Below are 23,202 nucleotides of genomic sequence, written 5' to 3'. Positions count from 1 at the left end.
GATGATGTTTTAGCAAACTGTATTTCCGTACTGAGTTGAGTAAAAATCGACAGAAATATGTTGAAATAAAATGTAGGCTATTTGTATAAGCAACGTTTTAAACTGAAAATGAACATTTATATGCCCTAATATTTCATAAAAACAACGTTACAGTCAGTCGTTTCTGTTTGTGTATGAATGTTTCGGTTTTAGCAAACTGTATTGCTACACTCAGTAAATATCGACTAAAATATGTTGAAATAAAATGTATTTGTATAAGCAACGTATTAAACTGCAAATTAACATTTATATTTCTTATAATAAAAATGAAAGACCTATGTTACAGACATATGAAAGACAACATTTCGTTGATTAGTTTTGGATAGATTATACATTTTTAATGTAAAATATCTGCCACCTCAAATAAGTTTGCCAATATTTGCTTATGTTAAATATAATATGTTTTGTCAAAAATAAAGTTATCAAATAATCAATCAAATCCTTAACTTTGAAATATGTATGATAAAATGTATACTTTAGTTTTTACAAAGAAAGATTATACTTTCTTTGTAATTGTAACCTTTTTAATAAAAAAATATATTTACAAGGTAGATGTAAACAAACTATTAAAAGGTAAATATAAGCCTTTTCTTTAAATAACTTTTATTGTGTTTTATTATTGACAAATTTGGGGAGAAGATAAATATTCCAAAACTGAAAATACAGTATGAGAATTAACTGCACAATTACTAGACATGTTTTCCTTGGATATTATAGGCCAAATTGCAAGCACAATATGTGGAAAAATTAAAAAAAGAATTGAGATGCTTCCAACTGTTGCTCTTGCATTCTTGTGGCTCAGTGACTCACCTGAATGAATGGCTAATTAAGTATGCAGGCCCCATTGTCTCCTCAGGTGTGAACCACTACATATACATGACCGTTGACGCCCACTCCGCATATGGGCTTTCCAAACAGAAAGTGCTTTGCAAAATTCAAATCAATGTATTGTGTTATGTGAATGATTAGGCAGGGTGATTTTCACTTCATTTTGAAGAAAAAACACTAAGCAATGACATATTTTAGACAAAAGTCTTATTGGCACATATTTAGAATGTGTTTTATGGCCTTATTTCAGAAACTTTAGTTTTTAGTTTTTTCAATAACCATGCATAAACATTATTCTCTCAAAAATGCAGACATGTACATTCTTGTTGCTCACATTTCATGGTAGCCCTGTTTGTGCTAAATAGTGTGTAAATTTTTTTTTGCCATTAATATGTTTATAAGCAACTGAAAAAAGCACAAATGTCAGGGCATGTCAGAACATCTCAAGGACCCCAAAAACCCCTCAGACCCCAGAGGGTTAACCCTCTGGAGTCTGAGCGGTTTTCTGGGCCCTGGGGGTGTTCTGACATGCTCTGACATTTGTGCTTTTTTCAGTTGCTTATAAACATATTAATGGCAAAGGTGTAAATTCACTCTATATAGCACAAACAGGACTACAATAATATGTGAGCCACATGTATGTACATGTTTTCATTTTTGAGAGAATAATGTTTATGCGTGGTTATCGAAAAAACTAAAAATTAAAGTTTTTGAAATAAGGCCACAAAACACATACTAAATATGTGGCAATAAGACTTTTGACTAATGGATGTCGTTGCCTATAGTTTTTTCTTCAAAATTATGTGAAAATAGTCTTGCTTTATCGTTCACATAAAACCATACATTGATTTAAATTGATGTAAAACAGGTTTTGCTTGGAAAGCCAATATGCGAGGGGGGCGTGAACGAGGAGTGGTTTACACCTGAGAATACAATGTCCCACCCACTCTGCATAATGACTCTGCATAATGAGCCATTCATTCAGGTGTGAAACTGACTGAGCCACAATGCAAGGACAAAAGATATATTTAGAAGAAGACTTATATTGACCATTTAAGATTTTGCTTACATCTATCTTGTAAATATGTTTTGCTATTTTATTAAAAAGGTTACAATTACAACAATAATTACAATTTCAACAATATTTCAAGTGTACTCTTTCTTTGTAAAAAAAATTATTATAGGCCTACATTTGATCTATGTATTCATTAGTTTGAATATAGCCAACATTGGAACAGCTAACATCTTAGTTGATGACTTGATTTTTGACAAAAATAGTATTTTATATATAGAAATTGCTAAACAAAAGCTTATTTGACGAGGCAGTATATTCTACAGTAAAAACTGTATATTTCTTAAACTTTATAAACTTTCATATTTCGCCTGACTGTAACGTTGTTTTCATGAAATATTAGGGCACATTGTTAATTTGCAGTTTAATACGTTGCTTATACAAATAGCCTACATTTTATTTCAACATATTTCAGTCGATTTTTACTCATCTCAGTATAGCAATACAGTTTGCTAAAACATCATCATTCATTCACACACGCGATTTAAATTTAAACTGTCTTTGCCAGCTGTGGTAAACAGCGCGCATTTCTGCCCTTTATTCATTCATAAACAGAAACCCACATGAAGAAATTCACGTGAGAAGGAAAAAAACGTACTTGTATTCCTCAGCTCGCTCCTCGATATACCCGCACTTCTGAGGGACATTTTCCATTATTATTATTCCTCACAGCGCTGCAAGACGGTGTAAACAAGTAATGATCTGAATAAACTTGTGTGTTTTCTCGAGCTGATGGGGGCGTTCACAGGATTGCTTGGATTGCCTCAGCCATTTGCGTTTGAATAGCACTCCGTGGGCGGAGTCCCATTACATCTGAATCAGCTGTAATTAGGTCGACTGGAATCGCTCTCTTTTAATACAGATTTCACAAGATGAGAATATTTGTTTTTTATATAAATTACTTCATTTAAAAGAAGAGAATTCAAGCTTCATGCCTGTGTGTCTGTATGTCTGTTTGACTGAGTATTCGCTGAGCTACAGTTCATTTTCGGACGCGTTTCAGAATGGACTACACTGGCAGAGAGAAGGCAGAACTCGCTTCGTGTTTATTTTTCTTTATTTGGCAAAAAGCACAACACTTTGTTTTTATTGTGAGTATACACAAAAATAATAAACATTTAACAGAATCGATTGATGTATGAAACTCCTATGGAAAATCAAAGTCAACAGAGTATTTATGAGTTTCTTTTACACTGATAAAAAAAAAAGCGAGCTGGTATCGCCGGCGATACCGCCGACCTCAGGGGGTTAAGGGTAGAAGACCGGATGACTGAGGCATTTTCATTAGCAACATGTAAGGTTTTACAGTATAAACTCCATTGGATCGTACAATCAATTAAAATGCATTTTAGAGTGGTACACATATGCCACTAGACGGGCAACAGAAGGCAGATCTTCACTCCTCAAAGCAAACACTAATGTCCTCAAACGTACAGTAGTATATAGGACAATGAAAACATGGAGTTCTCTACCACTGTCATTCATTAACAGAAATTAGGTTATGCATAGAAGTTAGTTGGATGTGTTATAAGTGTTAGACCTTAGACATTACTTGATTTTGGACCCTGATTTGTTATTGACAGTATTTTAATGTCTTTTGTGTATGTGATAATAAATAATGTATGTTTGTATGTGTTCTGTGGACCCCAGGAAGACTAGCTGTGCTCTTGGGCATAGCTAATGGGGATCCAAATACATAAACAAATAAACCAAAAATATATACAACAATAATGGATTTAACATTAAAATGTACCTTCTAATGTTAAAACGTATGTTTTTAATGCAACTTTCACCCTTTAAATACTTTGGTCAGTTCAAGTCAAGTCACCTTTATTTATATAGCGCTTTTTACAATACAGATTGTATCAAAGCAGTTTCACAGTGATAACATGAAAATAATACAACAAAGTTTGTTTCTAGAAGAAAATTGCGTCATTGTCCACCTTAAGTAAGGCGGATCAATAATATTGTTGAATATTAAATGTTAAATTATTTTATATTATTTATTTAAAGAATTAAAAGAGCGGTTTCATGTCCATGTTTTGTTCAACTGGTCGAGGTTGATATGGGATTTAAGAAGTAATTAGTAATAAAGTGAATTAGAAAAAGTGAATAGAGTAACCTAATTACACAGTTGAAGATGTAATTAATAGCTAGTAATTAATCATTTTTTTCGAATAACTTACCCAACACTGGTTCTCACCCACTTTCGCAGTACATTCGCAGCAATCCATTGCATACACATTTAAGGTAATCTGACTACTTTTGTCCTAACTCGTTAATCACACTGAATTGAATAGGATAATGTTGTACAATATTGATAGAAAAATACAATGAGAAAGAAAATATATTCTATTCTTTGTTATCAACAACATGACGTGCATTAAATATTACATTACGTCAGGGTATCCTCGACTGGGGTTTGTGAGTTTAATGAAAAGCTATTAATCAAATCATAAAAATAAAAAACACACTTACTAAAGAAGATTAAACAGATATTTTATTTGTTTACCTGCATGTCATGTGACCAATAACTGAAATCAGAGAACAGTGAAATTAATTTTTTTTTTTTTTTTTTTTTTTATTACTGACTTAATTTTATTATTGACCTAACTATAAAATATTGGGGAGCCCCTGCATTGCATGTAAATATGAAATGATGTGAATTTGTGCATTTTAATGTGCTTGAAAGACTAAAGCCTCCCAGAGACAGTAATTCACGGTTAAACGACTCAAAACAAACCCCACAGACCTGGAAGAGCTTCTGGACGCATAGACAGGACCGTATAAGCAGGAAGCTTCTTTAGAAAGGAACATTGGAAAGATAAAAATGTAGTAGTAGGGAGAAACAATGAATTATAATTAATTTACTTCCATTGTGAGAATAACATGTTGTTCTGATCCAGCTGGGGATCAAACTCCGGTCTCCGGTGTGTGTGTGTCCTTGATGCTGAAACTCCGGTCTCCGGTGTGTGTGTGTGTCCTTGATGCTGAAACTCCGGTCTCCGATGTGTGTGTGTGTCCTTGATGCTGACCACTCCACCACTGAGTGCAGAGGAATATGAATATGAATATGAATACAATGAGACCACAAAAGTCTGAGTTCTACCTTTGGCTTTTTACTTCAGAGGGAAAAGCAAAGCATGAGCAACAGTCTTAGCTTTAGAAGAGTGTGTCACAGGGTAACTCAAACAAGTCCCCTCGGGAGGCAATCTAAAACAGAAGAGATCTCCTTAAACATCAGTCCAGAAAGATATTTATCCAAGAGTCCACCACAGTTCATAAAAAGGTAACAAAAAACATTCAATCCAAGTGGAAAAAGAGAAGGCATGAATAATTTGACACCCAAAAATCCTTGACAATGGCAACGCTTCGACCAACATCAGGCCTGAACAAGAACAAAAGGCCTTAATAGGGTTTGTCATTAGGGACTCTATTTTAACGATCTAAGTGCATGGTCTAAAGCGCAGGGCCGCAAGTTCACTTAGGGCGTGTCCGAATCCACTTTTGCTAGTCTATGGTCGGTGCTCCCGGCGCATGGTCTAAAAGGGTCGTCCCTATTCTTTTAATGAGTAATGGGTGTGTTTTGTAATTTACGTGCGTTACACCAATCAGAGTCTCATCTCCCATTCCCTTTAAATGCCAGTTGCGCTCGCGCCATGGCAGATTCGCTATTTACATGATGGAATTTGATCGTGGAAAGACCGAACGCGTCTCCAGAGCGCAGACGGATTTGAGCGAGACCATCTACGGGACAAACCGAATTCATTCCACCATATCTTTATGTACACAATAATAATGTTTTACATTGTAATCCTTTTATTTTAAATATTTGGCATGTTTGTGTGCCGCTGTGCATCCCTGTGTGTGTAATAAGCAGAATGTACGCGCGTTGTGGACCCGCCTATAGGCGCACATTACTAACACGCTCATTAAATAACACAAATATATTGCGCCATTGACTTTAGACCAGGTTTCAGTTGGTCAATGGCTCAGTCTATTTCAGTTCCTCAAAATAGCAACGCTCCAACAATGCGCCAGAACACACCCCGTTCTCAGACCAGCAGCTCATGGGCGCACAAATGGGCGCAAATGCATTTGCTATTTAAACAACGTGGCGCAGGACCTGAAAATGATAACTGCGTCGGGCTGAAACTAGCAAAACACACTTGCGTTTGCAACACTTGCATTGCGCCGGGTGTAAGATAGGGCCCTAGGAGTGATTCAACACCGGTGAGAGCATTACTGCCATGTAACAAAGGAGAATTAATCTGGGTTGAAATAACGCCATCTAGTGGTGAAGTCAAGGGGCTTCAGACAAAACATTACAACATGTAATCAATAATAAAAAAAGCAACTCTAGTCTGATTACAAGTATTTTAAAACTTTATATAATCTTAGTACTTAAAATCCAGATAACATGATGTAATCAGTTTCTATAGTAGATAAAGAGTTTACCCTGAATCGCTTTTCAGCTCTTCTTGTCTATATCAATACAGCCGGTGGACAAAACTGTCAGGGAGAGCATTATTATGAATTATAATGAATATCTCAGAGATTAAACCTTTAGAACAAAGACAACAGCAAGCAGAAAGAAAGGGCTGGATTGTAAGGGACGTTTGGGAAAATGAACATAGTCATGTATTTGTAAGGGCTAACTGTGTAAGAGAGGACTGAAATGTACAGTACAGGGGGATGACGGGGTGAAGCAAACTTATTTAAAGTTGGTATAGTGTAAATGCCTGACTTGTTTATCTTGTCTCTAGGTCACCAATAAGATGGCCTGTACGCTGCCTCGATCTAAAGCGGATTGTGTGTTTGGATCCGGCAGTCCTGTGCTCACCCGGTACCGAGAGGTGCTGTTCCTCACCGGCATCATCAGCCAGCCCCCGGGAGCCGACTGCCGGAGCGGATACGTCCTACAGAAAGTGTCCCGCTTCCTGCCATGGCTGAACTCCTTCATGACGCCCTAGCCAGAGAGAAAACCATACGCTTCACCCGTGTTATTTAAGTTCATATTACCCTTGTTTCCACAGACGTAATGGCAGCACTTTATTTTACAGTGTCCTTGTTACATATGTAACATGTACTTATCATAGTAATAACAGTAAATTATGCATAATCACATGCAGCTAACCCTCAACCACATCCTAATGTTGTTAATTAATATTACTCAGTTCTTAACCCTCATCCTTCCGTCGCGTCCTGTAACAAATCTTTCACTCGCGGGTCAAAATGACCCGAAGCCCTTAAATTATACTTTTTTTTTCCTTTTTTTTTCTTCCCAGAAACCTTGATTTTGATAATATTTTTTTCTATTTTTTAATGCAATTTTTTGGGGAGATTTATTATTTTATTTACCCTTAAATTACTAAATTACTTTGTATGTATTATTTACTGATCAAATCTAGTAATTTAAAGGTAAAAAAAAAAAAAAAATCTCCCAAAACAATGCATTAAAAAATAGAAAATATATTATCAAAATTAAATAAAATAAGCTTTCTGGACAAATTTTTTTTTATAATTTAAGGACTTCGGCTCATTTTGACCCGCGAGTGAAAGATTAAATTACTAGATTTGATCAATAAATAATAAATACAAAGTAATTTAAGCACATTCCTCACATTCTTTCAACTTACATTCAAAATAACACAGAATTTAATGCATAAACCTTTTAATTCAGCTCAAAATATCTAACATTGGGTGTCTTTGTCGGCATCTTGTGGAAAAAAAATGATATAACATGATATTTTATGCCTCTTGCCACTAGATGTCCTTATAGCTCTATATGGAGCAAATGAGCTGTTCCTCTGGGTCTTAAAGTCAGTGTGCATTCAGATACACATGTAGGCATTTTAAAATCATTTTTTGGTAAAGTTTTAGCATTTTTAGTTAATTTTTTTGCATTTTTAGGTTTTTCTATGTGTACTGAAGCATTCCTCGTATTCCATTCATTCCTAAGGGAGTCAAATTGACCCTCGGAAACCCACAAAACCTCGAATTTTTGGTTCAAGTGCGACAAATGTCATGGGGTCTTGGACCCCTCTGATGAACACAATAAAAATATAAAAATAAAAATTCCTTGTCAAAATGACCCGAGGGAAGGATGTGTTAAATATATAATTACACTGTAACAATGACACCTTAAAAAAAGTGTAACCCTATATGCTTATTATACTTATACCTATATATTTATGTAGTAATTACAGTAATTGGGTAAAAACTAGGTACTTACCCTGAACCAATCCCTAAACCCAATCTGAACCCATGTAGTTATATTATTCAGCGCTTTCTTGGTAAGTACACTGTAAGTACACATACTGTAACATAAAGTGCAACCCACATAACTCATGGTGTTGTGCGCAGCCATTCAACAAATTATAAAGTACAGCAGAACGGGTCAGATTTGTGATGCAACTTCTCCTGTTTTATTAGCAGACTCTTCGTTTTCTTTGAAATAACATGCACTGATAAATATCTCTCAATAACACAATGAATGAATGGGTCATGGCATTCTTCTTTTTTAATTGTTTAATTTTCCCTCTCTTATGTTAGTTAGGTTTTTGTACCAAAACACTCAATTAGTAATATACGGCCATTGCATAACTAATGTGCATGAAAAGTGCAGATGGAATAAATGAGGAACTAATACATGTACCTTTTTTTTTTTTTTTTTAAGCTTGACTTTGGGACAGCTGTTCAGAAATATGTAAACGAGTGATGTTGAGGAACCTTGACTATGCATTTTATCATATAGATACTGCTGTGATTCTTTGGATAAGTGACTCTTCGCCATAAATATAATAATAAAGAGAGAGAGAGAGAAATTTATAATCACGATTTTCCCATGATTCTGAACAGACGACTAAACAAAATGAGTGATTTACTAGAGGTTTTGACAAAGTGTTGCTGCAGTCTATTTAAAGATGTTTAGTTAAAAATGTCTTTTTAAAAATGAATTTGAATGAATTATTTTCCTTTAATTGTCTAGCGCCTGTAAACTGTTCGTGTCTTAAGGATTGTCCCAAAGGTGCATATTGAAGCATGAAAAACCTTTCCAATAAAGATCTGTAAAGCTTATCTGGAATTTACAAACACTGATTTACAGTATATGTTATAGCCTAATCATATGCTATGATTATCGGAGCCAGTAGCCTATATATATATATATATATATGTATGCAGAAAATATGATTAAGACACAAAAGATGTGTTTATGTTTAATTCAAAGTCTTTACGGTTCCCTTTTGAAAGGGAACTCGCACTGCGTTGGGGAACTGTGAACCGGTGTCTGAAAAACTATCCAATCACGCCAAGCGAATTTGACCGGCGATGACGTCACTACTAGTGCGACCCAGAAGTATAAAAGGGGCGCCTAGAGGCGAGGCTTCAGCTGGTGTGCGAGCGTGTGAAGGAAGGAGCCGTTCGCGGCAGGCTGGATGAGCGGATCCTTTCTGGCCATAACTCCCCAGCTCCCGTGAGCCTTCCATTCCTTCCTGATCTGCATACTGAGATCAAGAAGGCATGGAAGAACCCGTATTCTGCACGCATTCATCGACCGCAGCGAGCAAACTACGCTGATGTCAAGGGGATGCGTGAACATGGGTATGTGTCGATGCCCCCAATCGACGAGACGTTCGCGAACTATCCCGCCGCTGGAGAGGCATCAGCACTGAAAGCTCCGCCCCTGCCTTCCAAGACACTCAAGATGACATCTCGCTTGAATGGCAGGGCATGCGCGGCGGCGGGTCAGGCTCGGGCTGCCTTACACACGATGTCTGTGTTACAGGAACACCAAGCTGACCTGCTGAAGTATTTGGATCACGGACAGAGTCTCTCCCCTGACGCAGTGGATGAGCGAAGCAAAGTTCAAAGAGTTCAGAAGAAAAGTTCAGAGAGGCGAAGGCGCGCTCGGCTGCATATAAATCATGCATTCCTCTGCGGTCCGAATCCACGCCCAGACAGCCTGGGGGGCCTGGCCCATCCCGGTTCGAGGATCAGAGATAGGGCCAGAGGCTCAGCGTCACCTCTCGCGCTCCTCCTACAAGGAGTAGGTCGTAGAGAAGGGGCTCAAAGGAAGAAGAGGGATCTGAGGGAGGTGATCCAGCACAGACACTCCCAGCGACAGGGATCCCCTTCCTCTGAGGGTGAATAACAACCACCCTCTCCTCTCTTCTTCCTCTCCCCACTATTTTCTTTACCCCAGGCGTTTCTCACATTAGGCCTGAGGCCTGGACCGATGATATTTTCCCATTATACGGAATGCTTCTGAAGGTCCGGAGTCGGGCTTGGTAGTGAGCGCACCCTTTCTAGCTTTTTGCAACATGTTTAGCATATCCTTCTCTGTCAGCACAGGGTTTACATGTGATAAATGCAGGGAGATAGTAAAGCTGACGGGGAAGATTTCAGAACTAGAGACACGCATCCAAACTTTAATTGAGGATAGTAAGCATGCAAGGGCTTTAGATACTGCTTTGGATGGGACTAGCTTAGTAACTCTGTACATTGTTCAGTTCCGGCTGAAGTAGAGCCCATGCAGCCGGGCAACTGGGTGACGGTGAGACGCTGTAGTCGCGGGACAAAACACCGCTATTCCGTTCCGATTACAACATTAAACACGTTCTCCCCACTCAGTGACCCAGCTAACAGACTTTTGTTATAAAGTCCCGTTCTCCAAATATTAAGTGTTGGTTCTGAGAACATAAAATATGTCCAGTTTTCTTGACGTTAGTGGAACGTGTTTTAAAAGGTATAATGTTCCTCAAGCGTTCTTTCAACTTAATTTTGATTTAAAATTCAACATTCTAGGAACGTTGATTTCAAACATTCCAAGAACATAAAAATGTCCAGTTTCCTGAACGTTACTAGAATGTTATTTAAAGGTTAGTGTGATGTTCATGAAACATTCTTTCAATCATCTTTCTAAAGAGTAATAAGAACACAAACTACAACTTTATTCAGACACAGCCTTGAACTGAAGATAATAGACATTAACTCTGTGAAGATCTGACTAAACAACTCCACAAACAGCATTACCAGCTTCACTATTACTAACCAGACTGACTTTATTTACTGTCACACATCTACAGAAGTCCTTATTGAGAATTATCAGAGGTTTAGATGTTGATGACTTATTGAAAATGTTTCGTTTGAGGTCACCATCATGGAGAGCAGTGTTTGCTTTAGTTGGGCTCTTGACCCTTGACTTTCTTTAAGTTGGTGCTTTATCAGCAATTGCAGGTGTTTATGGAGAACATTTCTGCATTGATAAAGCAGATCAACAACTTTGTTTTAATAACAAAGGACCTGCAATTAAAGTGGTTGAGCAATTAAACAACTGCATTTACTGTATTTTTTTTTTGTAAATGTAGTAGAAGTAATAAACTCAAAAGATCATAAACTAATAAAAAAGTAATAAACTCAAAATCATTTGTAACACTGAAGAAATTTGTGTAAGATTGTCCAAAATTATTTAAAAATGAAAAACGACTCACTTACACATCAGCACTCGTCATAAAAACCTCAACAATGGTGACAATCAAAAAACAATTAATATGCATAATTTATTCATGCCGCAATGCATGCTGGGAGCAATGAATGTGTTTTGTATGCTGGCATGAAGAATGTCTCCATTGTTGTGTTTCATGTGCTGATTTTTGATGTCTGTGAGTGTATAAGTGTTTTATACAGAAAGTTAACAATGACAGTGGTAACAAGGTGGGGATCAACATGTGAGATGATCTCCAGGTTCCTGGAGCAACAACAGGCTGCCTGTGCAGTCCTGGCTATTGACAGGAACACATGACATCTCATGCCAAAAGATAATGACATTGCCACACTTGAGAATGTCAACCAGCTCCTTCAACCACTCTGTGACCTCACTGATGCCCTGGCATCGGAGAAACGGGTCGCACTGTCCTCACTCACACCGGTACTGGAGCACATTAGCAGTGAAATCCTCTCTGAGCAAGCTGAAGACAATCGACTCATCTTACTCATAACGTGTCTTATTTTTTCAAATGTCTTATTTTTCACCATATGTTCAACCCCCCCAAAAAACAATCTGTTTTCATTCATTTAAGGGTCATTTTTGCTGATGATTATAATAATGATGATTGTTTACCGTATACCGTGATATTTTCTGAGACGATTATCATACCGTGAAAATCTCATATAGATAGAGGTTACAATCGTAACCTAGACGTTTTCCACTTTTACGTTAACAGTTTTCTCTCCTGCCTTGCTAAAAAAAAAAAAAAAAAAACATCAACAATAGAAACCCATGTAGAATTTTGAATAGTTTTAATGGAAATTGTAATGGTTTCCATGGGTCTCTACTGGTAATCTGTTGCCTTCTATTGGTGGCATGTTAAAACCATTAAATCCTAATGGAATAATCAACATGCAGAAACAGTTTGCAAGTAGCCCAACATGCTGCTGAAACATTCGGTGATGGTTTTATTGGTCAGGCTTGATGGTTTGTAATGTTTACTGGTATTTTTAGTGGAACTACTCAGAACTTCTGTGATGGTTTCTATTGTTTTATTCGACCAGTGTTTTCTGCAGGCCTATCACAGTTTATCAGCTGTGCTTTAATGTGATGACATAAAAAGATGTACCGTGAAAAAATATAAAGTAAAAACGCTGTGTATAGTCAACTTAAAGGCACACAGTATGTAAGTTTCACCGCTAGAGATCTTTTTTTCCTTTACAGTTATAAAGGCGTAGCTTGATGACGCTGTGAATGAGTGGGATCATGGGATTATCGTCTTCAAGGAATCTGACGGGACTCAGAAATCATGTTCATAGGTGAGATAATGTATTAATGTTACTGAGGCATGAAGCGGTCAAGAGTACTATCGGTTCTAAGGTCAGTGGATATTCAGGGCTTTTGCCCAAACTAAAATTGGGTATTTTTATTTAAAGGAATTAATTAATTATAAAAGCGATTTAAGGGAATAAAGAAAAAGAAAGGCTTATTGTATTAGTGAAATCATTTAAACTATTTGCAAATAATATATTATTTTTTTTAAGTATGCATTCATGAATCAAGGAAATGATAGCATATTTTCAATTCAAACAGGCAAAATTTAAATAAAATAAAAAGTTGAGTAATTTGGGTCACCGGATACTGTCGGTAGTTGAACATTTCTATTGTAAAACAGTTGTCAGATATTAAATGTTTATCTACTTACATTTTACCAGGCGTTCATCCACTGTTAACACCCTTCAGTGAACGGTAAGCCCCACCTTCTTTAATCACTCTGACATTGATGAGCTAGACCGCTGAACTTTTAGTCTTCCTAACAACAAACAGAGCGGTGTGTAATGAAGTGCATCAGAGCATCATCAAGAATATCAAATATATTGCAGTGAATCTCTTATTTGCATCTTAAAGGAGAACTCCGGTCAATTTTAACATTGAGCTCATTTTTTTGTAAATTTGGAGTGCTGTCAGTACAGAGAACAACGACAAAAATCGGTGTTGCCTACACCGTATTATCCTCTTTTTAAAATTTGCACCCTGTTGACTTCAATGGGGCAAGTTTTAAACCTGCTTTTAGCCTCTTAACATCCTTGATGTGTCATTACAAGTGCACAGCCATGTGAGTGATTCCTTCAGAGTGAACACGGTGAATCTGACTGCAGTAGATGTGAAAGATATGAATAAAAATTATATTTATTCAGCCAGCGCACATACCTGTATTTACATCCTGTTTTCGGTTGAAGCCCACAGTAGTCGATTGTCGAGTTCGGGCGCATGATCGTATGTACTAAACCTATGCGCGTGAACTCAAAAATTACTATGGGCTTCAACCGAAAACAGGATGTAAATACAGGTATGAGCGCTGGCTGAATAAACATCATTTTTATTCATATCTTTCACATCTACTGCAGTCAGATTCACCGCGTTCACTCTGAAGGAATCACTCACATGACCTGTGCACTTGTAATGACACATCAAGGATGTTAAGAGGCTAAAAGCAGGTTTAAAACTTGCCCCATTGAAGTCAACAGGGTGCAAATTTTAAAAAGAGGATAACACGGTGTAGGCAACACCGATTTTTGTCGTTGTTCTCTGTACTGACAGCACTCCAAATGTACAAAAAAATGAGCTCAATGTTAAAATTGACCGGAGTTCTCCTTTAAGTTTATTGCCAATAATAATGACAGGTTTGCGAAAGTGTAGAACTCGCGCAAAACACATCTTCAGCACAGCGACTCATTTAAACCCCTCTGATTGGCCTATGCGTTCAACATACATGTCTGTGATTGGCTACAATGCTCAACGCTGCAAAAGCACGTCGTAAGTACCTTTAATGCAAAGGGAAAAATATAAATAAAACTGTAATATGCACTTTTCATGATTAGGTAATCGCGGCTGCTGTAATCTTATTCACATTTGTTTGTCTGATTAATTGTTTTGCTCTATGAGAAGGACAATTTAACAAAATATTCGGGGCTTTACTAAAAACATTCGGGGCTTAAAGGTTGTATCAGTGATTTTAGACCCCCCAAAAAATTATCACATTCATCTAATCTTTCCTAACGATCCGCTAGCTGTCCGCCCCATAAGCATGCCGTCAAAAAAACGCGTCTCTGTAGGCAGCCTAGGCTCTGAGATCTGCACACAAAAACAATTGGTTTCACCAACCACTCAAAACCAAAACAAATAGTGTTCCAACCAATCACCGACAGGGGGAGGGTGTTGTGAGGTTTTGTGCTCGTGCACGGCTGCACGCGAAGACGGAGCTGAAGAAGAAGCTGGCTCAAAACCTCATAACCTCACCCCAAAACAGAAAAAAATTGTGAGGAGATAAAATTTAATATAGATTTTCTTTATTATATAGTAAAAAGAATGCCAAATAATAAATCCCCAGGGCCAGATGGGTTACCTTTTGAATTTTTTAAAGTGTTTTGGGACTCGATTAAACATCTTCTTTACGAAGCCTTTATTTAGTGTTCAATGAAAGGTGAATTGGCAAAATCAACAAAAGAAGGTCTCACCTATCTTATACCCAAGCCTAATGACCATGTTTAGATAACTGGTGCCAGATCACCCTTTTGAACTCTGAATATTGGTTATTGGCTTCTATATATGATGAAAAGCTCAAGCCTTGTTTGGCAGACATAATTTCTAACACTCAGTCTGGTTTTCTAAAAGGTAGACACATCTCTAATATAATATTAGATTAATTATAGATATTCTAGATTATTCTGAATTTATAAATGAATAGGCTTTCATTTTGTTTATTAACTTCTACAAAGCATTCGATAGAGTTGAGCATTCCTTTATTTGTGAAGCCCTTTCTAAGTTTGGTTTTGGTAGTTCCTTTATCAACATGATTCGTACTCTTTATAATGGTATTAACAGTTGTGTCTCCTCAGCTTCCAGCACTTCTCCCCGATCTTCTGTGGGTCGAGGTATTCGCCAGGGATGCCCCATCTCTCCTTTTCTTTTTCTATTGGCCCCTGAGCTTCTAACTGTCTAAATAAAACACTCAAATATTGAGGGTATAAATATTGGAGAGAATACTTTAATAATTAGTCAGTTAGCTGACGATACACAGCAAAGTCCCCAGTGTTAAATCAACACTGCTCAGAGCACATATGGCCCCACTCTACATGGTGTTAAAGTAACATTGAAGCAGTGTTAAAGTTAATGAGACAATTAAGTGATCAATTGAGTGATGATTGAGCATTAGTGATGAACACCTGCTGTTAACAAGCAGAATCACTGAAGGAAAGAGAAACAGTAGAACTACAACTGACTTCCAGCCACAGCCTTAGATGAAATCAGATGAAGATAAAAAGACATTAAATCTGTGAAGATCTCAGCAGAGGAGGATTAAACAACTCCACAAACAGCATTACCAGCTTCCCTTATTACTAACCAGACTGACTTTATTTCTGTCATATGTCTATGAACCAAGGTTTAGATGTTGATTGAGATCGCTGATCGATTGCTCCTGTCTGCCTCGCTGCCTGCTGTGAGTGTGTTTGTGTGCTTCGGTGCTGTAAGCTCCGTCTTAGCCTTGTATTTCTTTGTTTTGAACCATCATTTACTACCATTTCTAGTTGTTTATACTACTACATTTTACCCAACATCTCAGATTAACCTGACATCGCTAGCTTTTGTTATTAGTACTACTAGCACAAAACGCTAGTAATTCGCTAGCCTGTTAACGCGCCACCCGTGCGCTCAGCTATTTTTATTTATTTATTTTTCTCTCGCGCGTCCGCGCCTTTGAGATCATAAAAGCTCAGGTGAGTAAGAATCAGTCAACAAACACGGTGAGTAATGTCTTGTCCTGTTATTGTCACCTGCACTTCATGTCACATGTTTAGCATAGCTTTCTCTGTCGACAATATAGGATTTATATGTGATAAATGTAAGGAGACAGTTAGGTTGACGGAGAAGATTTCAGAATTAGAAACACGCATCCAAACTTTAATTGAGGATAGTAAGAGTGCTAGAGCTTCAGATACTATTTTGGATGCGCCTAGCGTGAACACTTTACATGAGTCGGTTCCGGCTGAAGTAGAGCCTGCGCAGCCTGGCAAATGGGTGACAGTGAGGGATCGCTCTAGTCGCGGATCTAAAAACCACTCTTCCGTTCCGATTACCATAACAAATCGATTTGCCCCGCTCAGTGAAACACCCACTGAGAATGATTGTGCCCTAGTTATTGGCGATTCTATCACACGGAACGTGAAAATAGAGACACCAACCACCAGCCAGAGCGCCTGACATCAAAGCAAATTTAAAAGTGCTGGCTAATGCTAATCGTAAATTCTCTAAGATCATTATTCATGTCGGCACTAATGATGTTCGACTCCGCCAGTCGGAGATCACCAAAATTAATATTAAAGAGGTGTGTGAACTTGCAAGTACGATGTCAAGGACTGTAATTTGCTCTGGCCCCCTTCCTGTTCGCAGGAGTGATGAGATAGTTAGTAGATTGTGTTCGCTTAACGGTTGGCTGTCTCGGTGGTGTCCGCAACATAATATAGAATTCATAGACAATTGGAAAAGTTTTTGGGGCAAACCTGACCTGTTGAAAAGAGATGGTATTCATCCCTCCTGGGATGGTGCTGCTCTTCTCTCTAGTAATATGGCTCATAGTCTTAGAGCTCAAACATGACAATCTGGGGCTCAGGTCAGGAGGCAGACAGACTGGCTAAACCGACCTTCTGCTAGCGGCCTCACGTCACCAAGGTCAGATAATCCCATCACATACAGCCTCTTTTACCTAGCTATCATCATATAGAGACTGTGTCTGTTCCCCGAATTTGGAAATCCAAAAAACGTTTTAACCCATCTAAGGTTAAAAATGTAATTGATGTTCAACAAATAAAAAACAGCTATAATACAGATGAGCAAATGCTAAAGCTTGGGTTGCTTAATATTCGATCGCTTACTTCAAAAGCACTCGTTGTTAACGATATGATTTCAGATAATAACCTAGATGTGCTGTGTTTGACAGAAACCTGGCTAAAACCAAACGATTACATTACTTTAAATGAGTCCACCCCGCAAGATTACTCTTATAAACATGAACCTCGTCTGAAACGCAAAGGGGGAGGTGTTGCTGTAATTTATAGTAATAGTTTCAAAACCACTAAGAAATCAAGTTTCAAATATAATTCTTTTGAAGCATTGGTGCTTAATGTAAAAATATATAGTGTAAACGATAAATCACGTTTGAGATTTGTGCTGGGTACTGTATACAGGCCACCAGGGCACCATACAGACTTTATCAAAGAATTTGCGGACTTTCTATCAGAATTAATTTTGACTGCAGATAAAGTACTAATTGTTGGTGATTTTAATATACACATCGATAATGAAAAAGATGCATTGGGATTGGTATTTAAAGACATTGTAAACTCAATTGGAGTTAGACAACACGTGTCAGGACCTACTCATCGTCGTAATCATACTCTAGATCTAATATTATCACATGGAATAGATGTTGATGCCGTTGAAATTCTGCAGCAGAGCGATGACATCTCAGATCATTATCTAGTCTCGTGTAATTTGCACTTAGCCAAGGCTGCAAAGCCGACTCCGTGTTTCAAATATGTTAGATCTATCACTTCTGCTACTAAAGATTGCTTTATTAATAATCTTCCTGATCAGTTTCATCATCTCAGCATCCCAGATAGCTTAGAAGAACTCGATATTGCAACAGAAACGTTTAACTCTCTCTTTTCCAGCACTTTAGACACAGTTGCTCCGTTGCGCTTAAAGAAGATTAAAGAAAATAGTCCAACGCCGTGGTACAATGAGCACACTCGGGCCCTTAAGAGAGCAGCCAGAAAAATGGAGCGCAACTGGAAGAAAACAAAACTAGAGGTATTTCGCATTTCATGGAAGGAGAGCTCGATTGCTTACAGAGAGGCTTTAAAAGCTGCTAGATCTGCTTATTTTTCAACCCTATTAGAAGAAAATAAACATAATCCTAGGTATTTATTTGAAACGGTGGCTAAACTAACGAAAAATAAAGCTTCAAGCCCAGAAGTTTCCAAGCAACACAGCAGTAATGATTTTATGAACTTCTTCACTTATAAGATTGATAATATCAGGGACAAAATTATAACTATGCAACCGTCTACTACAGTATCGCATCAGGCAGTGCACTGTAGTCTCCCTGAGGAAAAATTTGATTCATTCGTTGCTATAGGAGAGGAAGAATTTACTAAACTCATTAAATCATCTAAATCTACAACATGTATGTTAGACCCTATACCGACTAAGCTACTGAAAGAAATACTTCCAGAGGTCCTAGATCCTCTTCTTAATATCATTAATTCATCTTTGTCTCTAGGATACGTACCAAAAAACTTTAAGCTGGCTATGATTAAACCGCTTGTTAAAAAAACGCAACTTGATCCTACAGAATTAGTCAATTACAGGCCGATCTCGAATCTACCTTTTCTGTCAAAGATATTAGAAAAGGCAGTATCCTCACAACTGTGTTCCTTTCTTGAAAGAAATGATATCTGCGAGGATTTCCAGTCAGGATTTAGACCATACCATAGTACCGAGACAGCTCTCGTTAGAGTCACAAATGATTTGCTCTTATCATCCGATCGTGGTTGTATCTCGCTATTAGTGTTACTCGATCTTAGTGCTGCGTTTGACACCATTGACCACAACGTTCTTTTAAATAGATTAGAACATTATGTTGGCATTACGGGAAATGCACTAGCATGGTTTAAATCATACTTATCTGACCGTTATCAGTTTGTAGCAGTAAATGATGAGATGTCTCATCGATCACAAGTTCAGTATGGCGTACCACAAGGCTCAGTACTAGGACCGCTGCTGTTCACTCTGTACATGCTACCATTAGGAGATATCATTAGGAAACATGGAATTAGCTTTCACTGTTATGCTGACGATACTCAGCTGTATATTTCTTCAAAACCTAACGAAACTTATCAATTCATAAAATTAACGGAATGCATAGCAGATATAAAAAATTGGATGACTCGTAATTTCCTACTTCTAAATTCTGAAAAAACAGAGTTTCTAATTATTGGACAAAAAACTTCCTCACGTAATAATCTAGAATACTGTCTAACACTCGATGGCTGCTCTGTTAAGTCTTCGTCGTCGGTTAGGAACCTGGGTGTGCTCTTTGATACCAATCTTTCATTTGAAAGTCACGTGTCTAGTATCTGTAAAACTGCATTTTTCCATCTTAAAAATATATCTAAATTACGCCATATGCTCTCATTGACAAATGCGGAACAATTAGTTCATGCGTTCATGACCTCAAGGCTAGATTATTGCAATGCTCTACTGGGTGGTTGCCCTGCACGTTTAATAAACAAACTACAGCTGGTTCAAAACGCAGCAGCTCGAGTTCTTACCAGAACCAGGAAGTATGACCATATTAGCCCGGTTCTGTCAAAACTGCATTGGCTCCCTATTAAACATCGCATAAATTTTAAAATATTGCTGATTACTTACAAAGCACTAAATGGTTTAGCTCCGCAGTACTTGAGCGAGCTCTTAACGCATTATAGTCCTTCACGTCTATTGCGATCTCAAAATTCCGGCCAGTTGATAATACCTAGAATATCTAAATCGACTGCTGGCGGTAGATCCTTCTCCTATTTAGCACCAAAACTCTGGAACAGTCTTCCTACCATTGTCCGGGAAGCAGACACACTCTGTCAGTTCAAAGCCAGATTAAAGACACATCTCTTTGACCTAGCTTTCACATAATACATTATAGACTTCTATAATTTAATGTTAGGCTGCACAGATTAGGTCAGCCGGAACCGGGAACACTTCCCATAAATCCTGATGTACTCGTTACATCATGAGAAGAATGGCATCTACGCTAATTTTAGTGTCTGTGTTTATCCCGAGGTTTTCCTGCAGCCTGCCGGATCCAGGCCGTATCCAGATCTGATGAAGGACCTTCGCCTGGACCCGATGACAACGCAGTGCTGAAGTGCCAACTAGTCTCTCCCTATGGAGGATCCCTCTACCACTCTACAGATAAGGCGTTGTCGGGAAATTCGTTTCACGTTCCTACCCCAAAGCAACAAAATAAAATAAAATTCTTTATCAAAATTTATAAGGAAAGACAAGTACTTTGTTTAGGCTTGGCTTGTAGGGAATTCCAAACCTGCGTATTTTCAAACGCACATAACTATAGAACCCATTCTAAATGCGCATGTGAACGCCATCAGCGTTTCTCACAGGTTCGCGTTTAAAGTCTGTGTAGAGGGAATGGTGTCGTCTTAGCGGCCCCTAATTTAATAACAAATGATCGTTGCGACGGAAGCAAATCAATCAAAACTAACTTTAGATGGAAAATAACTTAACTCTGCTATAAAGCCAAAACAATCTCTGTTACCTTAAATTATACGCTTATCTCTGTGAAGCTGCTTTGAAACAATCTATGTTGTTAAAAGCGCTATATAAATGAAGATGACTTGACTTGACTTGACTTGATGTTTTAAAATGTTTGGTCACCATTATGGTGATCAGTGCTTCCTTTAGTTGGTCAGTTTGACTTGGCAATTCGAGTGCAATTTTGCTCTTTGTAACAGTGTTTACCAAAGCACATCATTTGTTACACAGGAAGCCAAACACAAAGGCGTTCAGGTGTTATAGATTGCATTATCATAAAGTAGAATGATACACTAATCATATGATTATGACCAAAAGTTGTCATTAATAAATAACTTTCACCTTTATTGACAGAGAAAATATTCTGAATTTTGACCTTTATATACAGTGCAGACATTTTATGAAAATCACCTTTATTTTATTTATTTTCCTAGAAACAAACAGATATCAAGAATCAGCATATTAATCTCAACAATGGTGACATGCTTTATGCCACAATGCATTCTGGGTGGCACCATAGTACAAAACTCATGGCTCCCAGCATGCACTGCAGCATGAAGCATGTCACCATTGTTGAGATTCATATGCTGATTCTTGATATCTGTTTCTAAAAAAATAAATAAAATAAAGGTGATTTTCATAAAATGTCTGCACTGTATATAAAGGTCAAAATTCAGAATATTTTCTCTGTCAATAAAGGTGAAAGTTATTTATTAATGACAACTTTTGGTCAAGGATATGATTAGTGAATCATTCTACGTTATGATAATGCAATCTATAACACCTGAACGCCTTTGTGTTTGGCTTCCTTTGTAACAAATGATGTGCTTTGGTAAACACTGTTACAAAGAGCAAAATTGCACTCGAATTGCCAAGTCAAACTGACCAACTAAAGGAAGCACTGATCACCATAATGGTGACCAAACATTTTAAAACATCAACATCTAAACCTTGGTTCATAGACATATGACAGAAATAAAGTCATTCTGGTTAGTAATAAGTGAAGCTGGTAATGCTGTTTGTGGAGTTGTTTAATCCTCCTCTGCTGAGATCTTCACAGATTTAATGTCTTTTTATCTTCTTCTGATTTAATTTAAGGCTGTGGCTTGAAGTCAGTTGTAGTTCTACTGTTTCTCTTTCCTTCAGTGATTCTGCTTGTTAACACCATATGTGCTCTGAGCAGTGTTGATTTAACACTGGGGATTTTGCTGTGTACTTGGCTCTTTCTTAAAAATGATTCACAAGTCTCTGGTGCCCTAAGCAGTTTTAATCTTCTGGATTGGTGGTAAATCCCACGAAAAGTGACATTTTGAATGTGCATGATTGATGCAAAAAAGTTTCTGTTGATGGTATTAAAGTTAAACATCAGGTAAAATATCTTGGGGTCGATATTTGCTGATCAGGTTCAGAACGTCTTCATTACAATGTTCAACCAAGGTTTGATAAAACCAAACAAATACTGTTGCTGGCTGGGTTAGGGAATTTCACGCCTATATTTACCCGGCTCTTTCCCTATATGTTGATAAAGAAAACTATTAAATCTATTGATTTTCTGCTATTCCATTTAATTTGGAAAAATAAAACAGAATGTGTTCAAAGGAAATCTTTGATAAGAAGTTACAAGGAGTTAAACTTAATCTTTAAACACTGTGGTGACCTTTAATTTTTATTATTTTGTAATTTTAAGTGCATCGAATTACCTATTAAACTCTCAAATTTTCATAAACAAGCTCTACAATCTAGGAAGATTGCTTTCAGGCATAACTTCTCCCCACACACGTGTATTATTTGAAATAATGAAAATGTACTGTGTGGGAACAAATCACTTTTTTTTTAAAGAAGGGATGGATCAAAATATTATTTTTGTTTCTGATTTGTTCAGTGCTCAAGGAGACCTTCTTTCTTTTTCTGAGTTTATGTCTCTGAAAGGCGCTGCGATTTCAGTAAGAGATTTTAATAAGGTGACTAAAAGTATTCCTGTCAGTTTGAGAACCTTGTTTAAAGCGCATTTAAGATACCACGGTTTAAACAACTATATTCCTACTCTTGCAATCAATGGTGTTAATGCATTAGATAAAAATGCAACAACTTCTTTATTAGAAATGCTCTTTCTTCAACTCCACTAACCCTCCCTAAAGAACGATCTAAACTGAGAATCTGTTATCCGAACTCTGAGTTAAATAACTTATGGACATTTTCTCACAAACTTTTTATCCCTTATAAAATTAAAGAGCTCCATTTCAAAATTGATCATAGGTATTACCCTTTTTCTCAGATTTTCTGAGAATGTGTCTTCTTTCTTTTTATGTTCCTTTTGCAATATTGAAGAAGAATCAATCCTACATGTATATTATCAGTGCCCGTTCTCTAAACCTCTCTAGTCAGA

The 23,202-nt window shown here is 37.4% G+C and overlaps 1 protein-coding gene across 4 annotated transcripts in view; it reads left to right on the top strand.

Moving 5' to 3' along the window:
- proza (protein Z, vitamin K-dependent plasma glycoprotein a) overlaps window positions 1–8,773 on the top strand; it is a 53,201-nt gene extending 44,428 nt beyond the window's left edge. For 2 of the 4 annotated variants that reach the window (XM_079846474.1, XM_079846475.1), the window contains exon 10: window positions 6,706–8,773. In XM_079846474.1, coding sequence (XP_079702600.1) covers window positions 6,706–6,912 — 207 coding nt within the window. In that variant the 3' untranslated portion in view covers window positions 6,913–8,773. The remainder of the gene's footprint in view (window positions 1–6,705) is intronic. The other 2 variants (XR_013818704.1, XR_013818705.1) reach the window with 2 other exon arrangements.
- Window positions 8,774–23,202: the final 14,429 nt, after the last annotated feature.

The sequence above is a fragment of the Squalius cephalus genome, assembly GCF_949319135.1.
Source record: "Squalius cephalus genome assembly, chromosome: 1".
Taxonomy (NCBI): domain Eukaryota; kingdom Metazoa; phylum Chordata; class Actinopteri; order Cypriniformes; family Leuciscidae; genus Squalius; species Squalius cephalus.
This window is presented reverse-complemented; position numbering and strand designations above follow the sequence as displayed.